Source organism: Peromyscus californicus, unplaced genomic scaffold (assembly GCF_007827085.1).
Source record: "Peromyscus californicus insignis strain IS unplaced genomic scaffold, ASM782708v3 Scaffold_23__1_contigs__length_62951481, whole genome shotgun sequence".
In the NCBI taxonomy this organism is placed as follows: Eukaryota; Metazoa; Chordata; class Mammalia; order Rodentia; family Cricetidae; genus Peromyscus; species Peromyscus californicus.
This window is the reverse complement of record NW_026294534.1, coordinates 62561265-62573491: the sequence shown is the minus strand read 5'-3', so window position 1 is coordinate 62573491 and position 12227 is coordinate 62561265. Positions and strand designations below refer to the sequence as shown.

Sequence of the window (12227 nt, the reverse complement as noted above, 5' to 3'; positions counted from 1 at the left end):
TTTAAAGGTACTTTAACTTCAAAATTTGGATGTAAGGATATGTTGCTTTGGAAAGGAGGCTCTTCTTTTGTTTCCACAGAAGGCCAGAGGCTATGGATTTGTTCCAGATTAAGATACATCAGGTTTGACCAGTCAAGACCACCTGAAAGGTCTCTGATGACACCATGGCCCAGATGATCCAACATCCAGAACTGTTTCAAGGCAACTGGCTCAGACGATACACCCTTATGGACTACTCTATAATTTTAAAATTTTCTTTGTGTCCCCATAAGATATAGCGTCACCCTCCAGCAGGAAGTAGTAAGAGAAGCTATGCCCAAATTCCCAAATATACCATGCTGGCTTTGGAGATGGAATTGGCTCATTCCTTCTCTAAACCCAAACATATTCCTAAAATAAAAGGTTAAAAGATTCTTTTGTCCCATATCAAAAAAGCCCTCTGGTGTGGAACAGAGAGAAACCAATATTTTTATTTAAAACAGGTTGATTATAAATTCAATCTCTTTCTAAAGAAAAGGGGATATGATATACATATATAGGATATAGATATGATAGGATAAAAGGGTAGATTAATGAACCTACTATCAAAGAACAACAACTTGTTTAAAATGTTTTACATTTGGTATAGATTTTAGTTTATTTTTAAAATGTTTTACATTGGTATAGATTTTAGTTTGTTGATACAAGTTTAAACTTAATTTTGTTATACTGTATGTATATTTCTATTCTCATTTGAGGTATTATGTTTATGTAACTCATTTAGATTAGAATGGATAATTAAATAGATTAATAATTAGTCATCTATGATAATCATACTTATAGCCATGTTAGTTAAGTCTTCTAGGTATACATAGATATATTTCAGATAGATAAGTAATCTTCAAATACTTCAAAGACCTACAGAATATGGCATTTAAAATATTTTTAAAAATTTAGACTTTCTGGACAATGAGACATGTCTGCTCCTGACAACACCGGATTTACTTCAGAGAGGAGGATGGGCATCGAAGACACTCCATATAGAGTTTATCTTCACCTTGACAAAAATAGCCATTTGGACAAGAAACTGTTCTTGCCTGCATTGCTTGATCAACTGGACATACAGGACCCATAGAAAGGTGACCACTGAACTTTGCTTGACAAAATGGTCTTTCAGGTTCCTGCTTCACAGAGAAAACTGCCAGATGTTCTACATGACACTGAGAAAAATGACCAAGACACTCTAGCCCTGTGGGCTGAAGACAGATGCCCCAACTTTACAAAGGAACATGAGGTGACTGTCCAGGCTGCCAGCTGTCTCTGTCTACCCTGCAAGACTCCTGAAAGTTGCTTGCATCCTCCTGTTTCTCAGGTAATATTATATCCTTCTGAGGTCTTTGATGTAGTTGAAGCTAGATAGTTACAGTTTTCCTTAGTTATGATAAAAGATAAGTTAGATATAAAACCTTAAACTCACAATTATAAAATAGATAAGATATCTTCTTTAATATTATAACTGTAATTCTTGCTCAATAACTGTTTTGTTATATGTAATTTTACTATGTTAAAGTTAAAACCTTCCTTTTTGAAAAAGAAGAAAGGGGAAGTGCTGTGGATATCGCTCTGTATAAATAAACACTGATTGGCCAATAGCCAGACAAGAAGTATAGGCGGGACTAACAGAGAGGAGAATTGAGGAAACAGGAAGGGAAGGGAGAGACTGTGGGAGCCACCACAAGGACAAGGAAGATGTAAGGTACCAATAAACCACGAGCCACATGGCAAAGTATAGATTAATAGAAATGGGCTAAATATAAGAGTAAGAGCTAGACAATGATAGGCCTGAGCTAATGGCCAAGCAGTTTAAATAATGTAAAAGTCTGTGTGTTTATTTTATAAGTGGGCTCTGGGACTGGTAGAACTTGGTGGGAGCTGGAGAGAAATTCTCCAGCTACAAAATAGGATCTTATTGGTTTTACATTTTAAACTGGGACACTTCAGGTTTCTGGAAGATTAATATAAAACTGAAATGAATGCATACCTCTTTGTAGGAACTTCAGTGAAAACCTCTGAGTTCTTTCTATCTTTTTTGTTTAATTGATTTTTGCACAGGAGACAGGGTCTTAATATATACTTTTGGCTGTCCTGGAACTGACTGCATACTATAGGCTGGCATTCAGTTTTGAAGCAGATATACTTCCCTCTGCCTTCTGAGTGCTGGGATTAAAGACACTTGCCAATACACCCAGCTTTCAAATCTTATTTTTCTTTCTTTTTTTTTTTTTGTTGCTAGAGTTTTCCTGACTGGCCCACAGTCAGGACAAATCTCTGACACCCACCAGTCCCACAGCCACTCAAACCCGATCAAGTAAACACAGAGACTTATATTGGTTACAAACTGTATGGCCGTGGCAGGCTTCTTGCTAACTGTTCTTACAGCTTAAATTAATCCATTTCTATTAATCTATACCTTGCCACGTGGCTTGTGGCTTACCGGTACTTTACATCTTCCTTATCCTGATGGCAGCTGGTAGTGTCTCTCCCCCCCAGCTTCCTGTTCTCTCAATTCTCCTCTCTGTTAGTCCCGCCTATACTTCCTGCCTGGCCACTGCCAATCAGTGATTTATTCATTGACCAATCAGCAACACATTTGACATACAGACCATCCCACAGCACTTCCCCTTTTCTTTTCTTAAAAAGGAAGGTTTTAACCTTTACACATCTCCAAAGTCAGCTTGGTATATTTGGGAATTTGGGCGTAGCTTCTCTTACTACTTCCTGCTGGAGGGGGGCGCTGTATCTTCTGGGGAAACAAAGAAAAATTTAGGATCATGGAGTAGTCCGTGAGGCTGTATCATCTGAGCCAGTTGCCTTGAAACGGTTCTGGATGTTGGATCATCTGGGCCATGGTGTCATCGGAGACCTTTCAGGTGGTCTTGGCTGGTCAAACCTGATGTGTCTTAATCTGGAACAAATCCATAGCCTCTTGCTTTCTGTGGAAACAAAAGCAGAGTCTCCTTTCCAAAGTAACATATCCTTATATCCAAATTTTGAAGTCAAGGTACCTTTAAAATATGCATATTGGTTTAACTCAGCTTCCTTTACAATCAAATATCTCTCTGTAGTTAAGAATCCCAAAGACAGCATAATCCAGATTCTCTGTGTGATATCCATCTTTATGGGGCTTATTTTTTATATTAATTTTACTGTCTCTTTAAAGACTTTATTTTTTAAAACTATGTATTTGTTTCTGTAACTGTATATATCACCTTTTTAATCTCTTTCAAGCCTACATATATTTTACACACATTTTAAACTATTACATCTGAATCTGTCTTATTGTGAATCTATTGCCTTAAACTGCAGCATCTGTGGCTGCTGGCTCCGCCCACCTCAGCTTTCCAACATGGCGGTAGTATGTTTCCCACCAGCTCTGGGAGCCATCGTGGGTCTATGCTTTTATCCAAGCAGCATGTAGCCCAGAAACCTCTTTTTTTGTTTTGTACTAGCAAAGGCTAAATCCACCAAGCAGCTTAATGTGCCACTTGCAGAGGCCTCATTCCTGCCATACGGCAGGTCGAGCGCGCACACTAGGAACCCACCAGTAGCTCAAACCGGCAGCTGCTGCTCATTTGAGAGAGACAATTAGGAACTGTTTTTAGCTCTGTTTTAGAATCTTTTCTCAGTTTTTAGGTGGAAACTCTTGCCACCACGTTGGTCGCCATTTTTTTTTTTTTTGGTTTTTTGAGACAGGGTTTTTCTGTGTAGCTTTGCGCCTTTCCTGGGACTCACTTGGTAGCCCAAGCTGGCCTCAAACTCACAGAGATCCGCCTGGCTCTGCCTCCCGAGTGCTGGGATTAAAGGCGTGCACCACCACCGCCCGCCCTTATTTTTCTTTTTTGTACTTAGTAATTGTTCATACAATTTTTCTGATGTGTACTCTGTCCTGTTGATCTGTTAACTTGTCTATGTTTGTTAATAGGCATGTTTCTTGCAAAGTTATCCCATTCAAACAGTTCAGAAATGACAGAAGTTCTTACAGGCCATAAGAATATATCATAGAGATTCAGCTGTGTATTAAAGTTGAACTTTGACCAGCCAAGGTTCTGTCAAAAGGCAAACCTATTTGTTATGAATATTTGATGTTACCCAGCCTTTACTATTCCAGCTGTCTTCTGCTATGAAATCCTTGCTTGTCCAGACCAAATGGTAAACAATTCAGCTCCCCAAATCTGCTGTACCTACTAAGTTACTAACTGCCCTGCTGAGCTTAGGAGACAAGCTGGCAAGAGACACATAGCTTTGTTTCCTGTGCTAATGAAGCTCAGACCATCCCCTCACCTTGAGGAGGCCTAGTGATTCTCCAGAGCATTTTGACTGAGAACAAAAGAGGTTTTTACATATCAAGGTGAGAGATAAAACAATATTCCTGAGGAGGCAGGGAACCACGTGCCCAGGAGTAGAGAGTAGCATAGATGGAGAAAGAGGATACAGAGAACGAAGATGAGGCTGAAAGCATAGGAGTTAGTCTTTAGCTGGACTATGAGCTAGGGCGCTGGACAGAACTGAAGTTATGGAGACAGGATTTCATCCCAGAGAAGTAAAGTAGATAGATATAGAGCTTGTTATGTCTAGAGTTATTCCTGCCTTGAATGCCTGGTGGAACTATAGCTGAATTGATGTAATTTTGTCTTAGAGGAATAAAATTAACAGACATAAGAACATAGTGTATGTAGTTTTTTTCCCCCTGATATCCCATGCTGGACATAGCAAATCCCCCTTGAACCCTGGGGAATCAATAAAAAGTGAACCTCCTATTTGGTTTCCTTCTAAAGTGACTTGGTGACTACATTATAATGTCTGTATGGTGGAGTAAGTATGCATAGCACCAGAATTATATGTCTATGTCTATATTGTCAAAGAAGTATGCATTTACAATGCTTTCAGTATCATGTTTTCTGTTGTACATATGTATGGGATATTTTAGAATGCAGTGACCTATGAAGATGTGCATGTCAACTTCACTCAGGAAGAGTGGACATTGCTGAATTCTTCCCAGAAGAATCTCTACAAAGATGTGATGCTGGAGACCTACAGGAACCTCACTATTATAGGTAAGACTGAATTTTCCTTCATGTTTTCAAATAGAGGGACAACTGTTCTTTGGTTATTGATGCTCTTCTGTAATTTGATTGAGAAAGAGGAAGAACGAGGTTAGTAAATCAGGCATAGTTCTAAGGTTCACTGAAGATAGTAACTTAAATTTTGCACAATTTTCAATAATATACCATATATTTTCTGGTAATCTATTTTAGGATACAGTTGGGAAGCCCATAATATTGAAGAACATTATCAAAGTTCTAGAAGACATGAAAGGTAATTTTCATGTGCAAGCTGATATAAATGTGACTCTGAAGAAATTGTAATATGTGCTGGAAGTTTTAAAGAAAAGCAGCAGTTTAAATAAGCACAGCTTAATGTGCATTGATGAATATTAAGTTCTCACAAAACTGTATACTTCAGTTATCATGAAGTGAATTTCATTTTCAAGGCATTCTTTAAAGAAAGAAGATAGGGAAACAATAACAATGTCTTAACAGATATCACCATTTGAATCATATCCTCATTAGAACTATGCTATAGATCTGCCAATCCATTTATTTTCATAGTGCTCATATTACAAAATGTATACACATTAAAGAGGTGATAATTAGTGTCCAAAACCCTCTAATAAGCAAATAGTCCATAGTAAAGCTACTGTTACTGTTATACTTGTGACTTTGCTAAGTTTAGTGAAAGAGGGAGTTAGAGTCCAACGTCAACGGGCAGTTATTGTGGAGAAACCTCAATCCCTATTCCACATGTCTATGAGGAGCAAAAAGTAAAAGTATGTGAATTCTATGGGAAAACCTTTTGTTTGTTATTCTTCCCTTAGTAGATATATCATTTGTCACTCTGGATATAGGGATATGGAAAGATGTAACCTCCTTCTTAGAACAATTAGAAGGTATGTAGTAGTCCCCACATTGAGTAAACTTGTTAAATTTTATTCAAGTACATAAGTAATTGGCTTTCAAGTTTCATTGTTAATACAGTAACAAACTCACATTGCTAAAAGCCCTATGAGTACTAGGAACATGTGAATACTTCTCTTTGTCCTAGTTCACTTAACAAATATAGTATGACTCACAATATAGGAAAATTTATGAATGCAATAGTCATGGTAAATTTCTGAGTTCTTCCAGTTCTCTTCAAGTGTGTGAAAATTTTCATATAGGAAAAAGATTCTGTAAGTGTGAACCATGTAATAAAGGTTTTTATCATACAGGTATCTTCAAAGATACAAAAAAAAAACCCTTAATGAAGGGGAACAACATGAGTATAAATACAGTGACAAAAGCTTAAGGTCTTTCCTCTTTACAATTAGACCAATTGTAATTTTACAATTAATTGTAAAATTGACTCATTCAGATATAAGGATTCAAAAGGGTAATGAATGTGGTAAAGCTTTTACATGTGCCAATTATCTTTCCTTGCAGGCATGAAAGAAGTCATATGCAAGAGAAACCTTCTGAATATAGTCAATGTGTTAAAGCTTTTGCATATCATAGTCATCTTCCAAGGCATGGAAGAACACATACTGGAGAGAAACCCTGTGAATGTAATCAATGTGGTAAAGCCTTTGCACACAAGAGTAGTCTCCAAGTCCATAAAAGAACTCACACTGGAGAGAAACCCTATGAATGTAATCAGTGTGGTAAAACCTTTGCATGTGACAGTAATCTCCGAGTACATAAAAGAATACATACTGGAGAGAAACCCTATGAATGTGATGAATGTGGTAAAGCCTTTGCACGCCTTAGTAATCTACAAATACATAACAGAACACATACTGGAGAGAAACCTTATGAATGTAATCAATGTGGTAAAGCCTTTGCACGTCTTAGTCATCTTGAAATCCATAAAAGAACACATACTGGAGAGAAACCCTATGAATGTAATCAATGTGGCAAAACATTTACCCGTCCCAGTAGTGTTCAAATGCATAAAAGAACACATACTGGAGAGAAACCCTATGAATGTAATCAGTGTGGTAAAGCCTTTGCTTGCCACAGTAGTCTCCGAATACATAAAAGAACACATACTGGAGAGAAACCCTACGAATGCAATCAGTGTGGTAAAGCCTTTACACATCATAGTCATCTTCAAGTGCATAAAAGAACACATACTGGAGAGAAACCTTATGAATGTAAACAGTGTGGTAAAGCCTTTAAGCATCACAATCATCTTCAAATGCATAAAAGAACACATACTGGAGAAAAACCCTATGAATGTAATCAATGTGGTAAAGCCTTTGCATATCACAGTAGTCTTCGAATACATAGACAAACACACACTGGAGAGAAATCCTATGAATGTAATCACTGTGGTAATGCCTTTGCACATCTTAGTACTCTTCAAAGGCATGAAAGAACACATACTGGAGAGAAACCCTATGAATGTAATCAATGTGGTAAAGCCTTTGCACGTCATAGTCATCTTCAAAGTCATGAAAGAATACATACTGGAGAGAAACCCTATGAATGTAATCAGTGTGGTAAAGCCTTTGTATGTCATAGTCATCTTCAAAGGCATAAAAGAACACATACTGGAGAGAAACCCTATGAATGCAATCAGTGTGATAAAACCTTTGCATGTATCAGTAGTCTTCGAAATCATGAGAAAAAATCATACTGCAGAGAAACTCTATAAAAGTAGTCAGTGTGGTAAAGTTTTGCACTTTATACATGAATAAAACTTTGTGTGCAATCAATCTGTTAAAGACTTTGCATATTACAGTAGCCTTTGAGTGCCTAAAAAACTAATACTGAAGAGCTCCTTATTATAAAGTATTTGGTAAGATGTTAGCCAAAACACTTACATTCAGTTGCACAAGAGTATTTATTCTGGAGAAGAAAAATTGACAGTGTCAACAATCTGTTCAAGCATTATATCTGTCTTTGTTTTGTTTGTACCTACAAACTCATGTGAACAAAAGCCCTTTGAATTTAAACAGTAAGACAACCCTTTTAGATTTCATACTTCTTCAATTACATGAAATAGCTAATTCAGATGTAAAACTTTATGGATGTGTATTAGTGCCTTTTCTGTTTTTGTAATATAATGTCTATGTCAACTTATAAATGAGTTTAATTTGGCCCTTGGTTCCAGAGGTGTACAGGATATCCATGAAAGTGGCATGGCAACAAGTGTCGGACATGGCAGCTAAAGCAAGAGGCTAAGAACTCAGATCCCTAATCTGCAGCATGAAGCAGAGTGGAAATGGAAATGATGCATGGATATAAATTCTCAGAGCACTACCCCCAGTGACATATTTCCTCCAGCAGTGCAGTATTTCCTAAATCTTCCTAAATGATACCACCAACTGAGAAGGATTGGTTTCTCTGACTTCAAGACTACACACTTGCTTTCTGTTATATGAACGAACTCATGATAAAGAAAAAATCTGCAAGTAAGCCTTTAGATGCCTCAACACCTGTCTTACAGGAATTAATGCTTACAAAAGACAACCTTTCATGAGTGAAAACTTGTTTGTTTAAAGATTTGTTTTCATTTTAATTGCATGATATCAGTGTGTATTTGTATGTGCATGTGTATGCTGGTTCCCAAGGTTAGACCCTTGGATCATCTTATAGCAGGAATTACAGAAAGTTGTCAAATACCAAACCTTCGTCCTAAAAATGAATTTTTCTTAACTGCTCAGCCATATATCTAGTCCTATAAATATTTTAAAGCCTATTTACATCATTTTGAAGTCAGGAAATAGGGAAGAACTCATACAAGAGAAAATCCCTATTCATGTAAATGATTTGGTAAAGACTTTATACATCACAGTTGTCTTTAAGTCCAAGAAAAAAATCTTGTTTCATTTTCATCATATCCTTGAAGGAAGTAAATTACTTACCATGTGGTTTCTATTTTGAAACATTTGATGTAGATACTAAAGTGTGTTATATGTATGGTTAGTGACCTTTATTTTTTGGTCCTTATATTTCTCATGTGACTTTTGTTGTTCTTCTATTGTGCTTTTACTTAGTGATAGGTAGTTTTCTGCTGCAATGTATAGAATGGAATGCCCATCATGTAAGTAATCATTGTTTATTTAAATATCAGGCAGTATGTGAACATATTGTCAAGGAAAGGATGTCTGTGAAATGGTCATAGGTTGCTGTTCCTGGTTTTGTTTTCCATATTTTCACAAATTCCCTTGAAATTTTGTTGTTTGTTATTCAGTGTTCCTTGGATGTAGTAATTATTCAGGAATACATTTGAACTTATGATCCTTATGTGTTAACCTTCTGAGTACAAGTCCAAGAGTAGGTGATGTAGTCTCAATATTTGCTGTTTTGTCAATGCAATTTAACATTGTTAATGTTAAAATGTTTATAGAAGAGAATAAAAGAAACATTAAATAACTCATGTATATTCAGAGCAGTATTTTTATTTATCTGGTAGAGATGTAATAAAGTGAGATAATCAGCAATCAACTGTGTATCTCATGACATAATTCTGCCTCTCATAAATAATATATATACATATATATATGTATATATATATATATATATATTTAACATTCCATACTTCTTCCTGTCCCCATTAGTTAACCATTTCACAATTCATCTTGAAGTACTTCCTTCTAAGGGAATTGTTTAGAGATGTCATATAATGTAATGGCACTAAGATTTATTTTGTAACAAACATTTACGTATGTGTGTAATGTGATTATGAATTTGTAGGCCATGGCAGATATGTGGAGACAAGAAGACAGCTTTGTGGGGTCTACATTTGGTCCTCTTTATATGGTGATGAAGGTCAGGTTTCCAGCCTTGCATATCACAGAGATTTTGCCCTGAGTTTTCTCACTGGTGCTCAAATAACATTAGTAGAAATATTACATCAATAAACTGTTGTCTTTTCAGATTGTAAACATAATTTCATACAAGGATAGAGGAACACAGGACAATTTGAAAAAATAAATCCCCTTTACATATGAAAATAATTTATACTACCATTCATGTTTTTAAATTTGTTTATTCTGAGGACTAAATATTTGTTTATATCACTTTCTCAGAATCTCAATTGAATGCCAAGGAATTGCCTTAGCCAGTAAAGTTGGTTGCTGCTAAACCTGATGACCTGAGTTCTAGCTCTGGGTGACCCATATTACTCCTACAAATTTTTCTCTTTTTTTCTACACTTGGTCTGTGGCATATGTACACTCCTACATCAGCATACCTATAAATAAATTTTAAACCTAAATAAGTGTCATAGAGGTCACTTGCTGCCAAATGACTCCTTGGATTTCATCACTAAAACTCACATAGGGGAAATAGATAATAGACACCTGTAAGTTGTTTTCTCAGTGCTACATATACATCATGGTGTATACACACAAATACAGTTCAAATATTTTTAAATGGATGAAATTAACAAAGCAAAGAAAATAACTCAATTATTGAGAACATATGAAATGATTTGCCAGTTTAAATTATTATAGAACATATTTCAAGAAGTATTACTTTTCATCAAAGTAATGATGGTTTCTTTTTAAATCTTATTTTATCTTTTCATTCTCTGATTCAATGACAGATTATTTAAGAAACATATGAGCTGGACTTAGAGGTGCATGCCTGTAATCTCAGCATTTGGGAGGCTGTGTTGGGCCAATTCCTGTGAGTTTGAGGCCAGCTTGGTCCGCATAGTGAGTTCCAGAGCAGCCATTGCTATGTGGACATATCTTGTTTCAAAAAAACTCCAAAAAAATGCATGTCTCAAATTATGGAACTTTTCCTAATATAATCTGGCTGGACTCTGACTTGTTTTGACAAAACCTTTTTGTTATCTTTACTCACATGAAGAGAATTGTGATAACATTGAAAATAAAGAGCAACATGGAGAGTCCATTCACAGAGGGCCAGAAGTCCATTGAATCCTTTGACAACCATCTAGAAGAGACTCAGAAGTTTCAAGTCATAGGAGACAGAAGGAATGGTGGGACATCCTCATCTTCTGCATTATAATGACATTTGTGACTTGGAAAGTTGAATAAGTAGTACTGTGCTCCTGGATACTCATGTTTGGTTCCTAGTACCCACATCAGATTGGTTAGAACTACCTGTATTTCTAGGTCCTGGAGATCTGGTACATTTTTCTGACCTTCTAGGGCATCAAATATGAAAGTGGTGAAAAGACAGATATATATGTGATTACATATTGTAAAAAAGGTTTTCTTCATGTGTATGCTATTTTAAGAAAGAATGAATTTTAAATTAGGTCTATAAGTTTTGCCAGTGAGTGTATCAAGTGCATGCCAGGCACCAGTAGAGACCAGAAGACAGTGTCTGATCTCTTGTGACTGGAGGTTGTGAGCTGTCTTGTGGTTGCTGGATATCAAAGTCAAGCCCAGTGGGTGAGTGGCCAGTCTTCTTAGGTGCTGAGCCTTCTATTCAGGCCCATGAACATGTCATTAATAGTAGTAAGGTGTGAATGGCTGATATAAGTTCATCTGTACTTCAGCCATGATGACCCAGAAGAAATATAAGATTGATAGTATCAGAAACTAACTTACAGTTGGTAGTTAAAGGAGATTTTTCCAAGCCCAAATCTCCACAAAATGAGGGGAAAGTACAAAAAATAATCAGGAGAGAAGCTGACAGTAGAAGTCTTTAAAAGGTGGCTGACCATATAACCAAAGCCACAAGACTTGGTTTATCTCTAACGTGGTAAATAGGTAGTAATGGGGCCCAAAGGGGCATATGTCAGGTGTACCCCTGCTTGAGTTTATACCTCCTGTAAGAAGAGAAAAGGAACTTGCAGGCATGAAGATTGACTTGTCTGAATGGGATCATATTCTGCTTCCCTGATGCCTGCAAAGCCTTCAGTTGACAGCTCTGAATGGTGGTGACTCCAGATGACATCCAGGTTGTCAGGAGATCCTGAGATTTAAACAGAAGTTACTCGAAGGCTAAGGCAATCAAGAATTTACAGAGACCTAGGGGTTTGGAGTAATTAATAGGGAGAGGGCTTTGGGTGTGAAAACCGAGGATCAAGTGCCATAGAGCAGTGCTTGAGGTGTACCTAAGCTGGCATGCACTCTACTCTGTATCCCCTCACTTGTGGTGGGTCAGCCCCCTCCAGGTCTTCTACTCTGCTTTTTTTTTTTTTTGGCAACTCATGTAGCTGTCAGT

The 12227-nt window shown here is 36.8% G+C and overlaps 1 protein-coding gene across 6 annotated transcripts in view; it reads left to right on the top strand.

The window, feature by feature from the left end:
• LOC128119316 (zinc finger protein 431-like) overlaps nt 1–9527 on the top strand; it is a 55541-nt gene extending 46014 nt beyond the window's left edge. For 4 of the 6 annotated variants that reach the window (XM_052752731.1, XM_052752727.1, XM_052752730.1 and 1 more), the window contains 3 exons: nt 4967–5093; nt 5295–5355; nt 6519–9527. In XM_052752731.1, the coding sequence (XP_052608691.1) occupies nt 5060–5093; nt 5295–5355; nt 6519–7731 (1308 nt within the window). In that variant the 5' untranslated portion in view covers nt 4967–5059 and the 3' untranslated portion in view covers nt 7732–9527. Of the gene's footprint in view, nt 1–1156; nt 1352–4966; nt 5094–5294; nt 5356–6518 lie in introns of all 6 variants that reach the window. The other 2 variants (XM_052752725.1, XM_052752726.1) reach the window with 2 other exon arrangements.
• The last annotated feature ends 2700 nt before the right edge of the window (nt 9528–12227 follow it).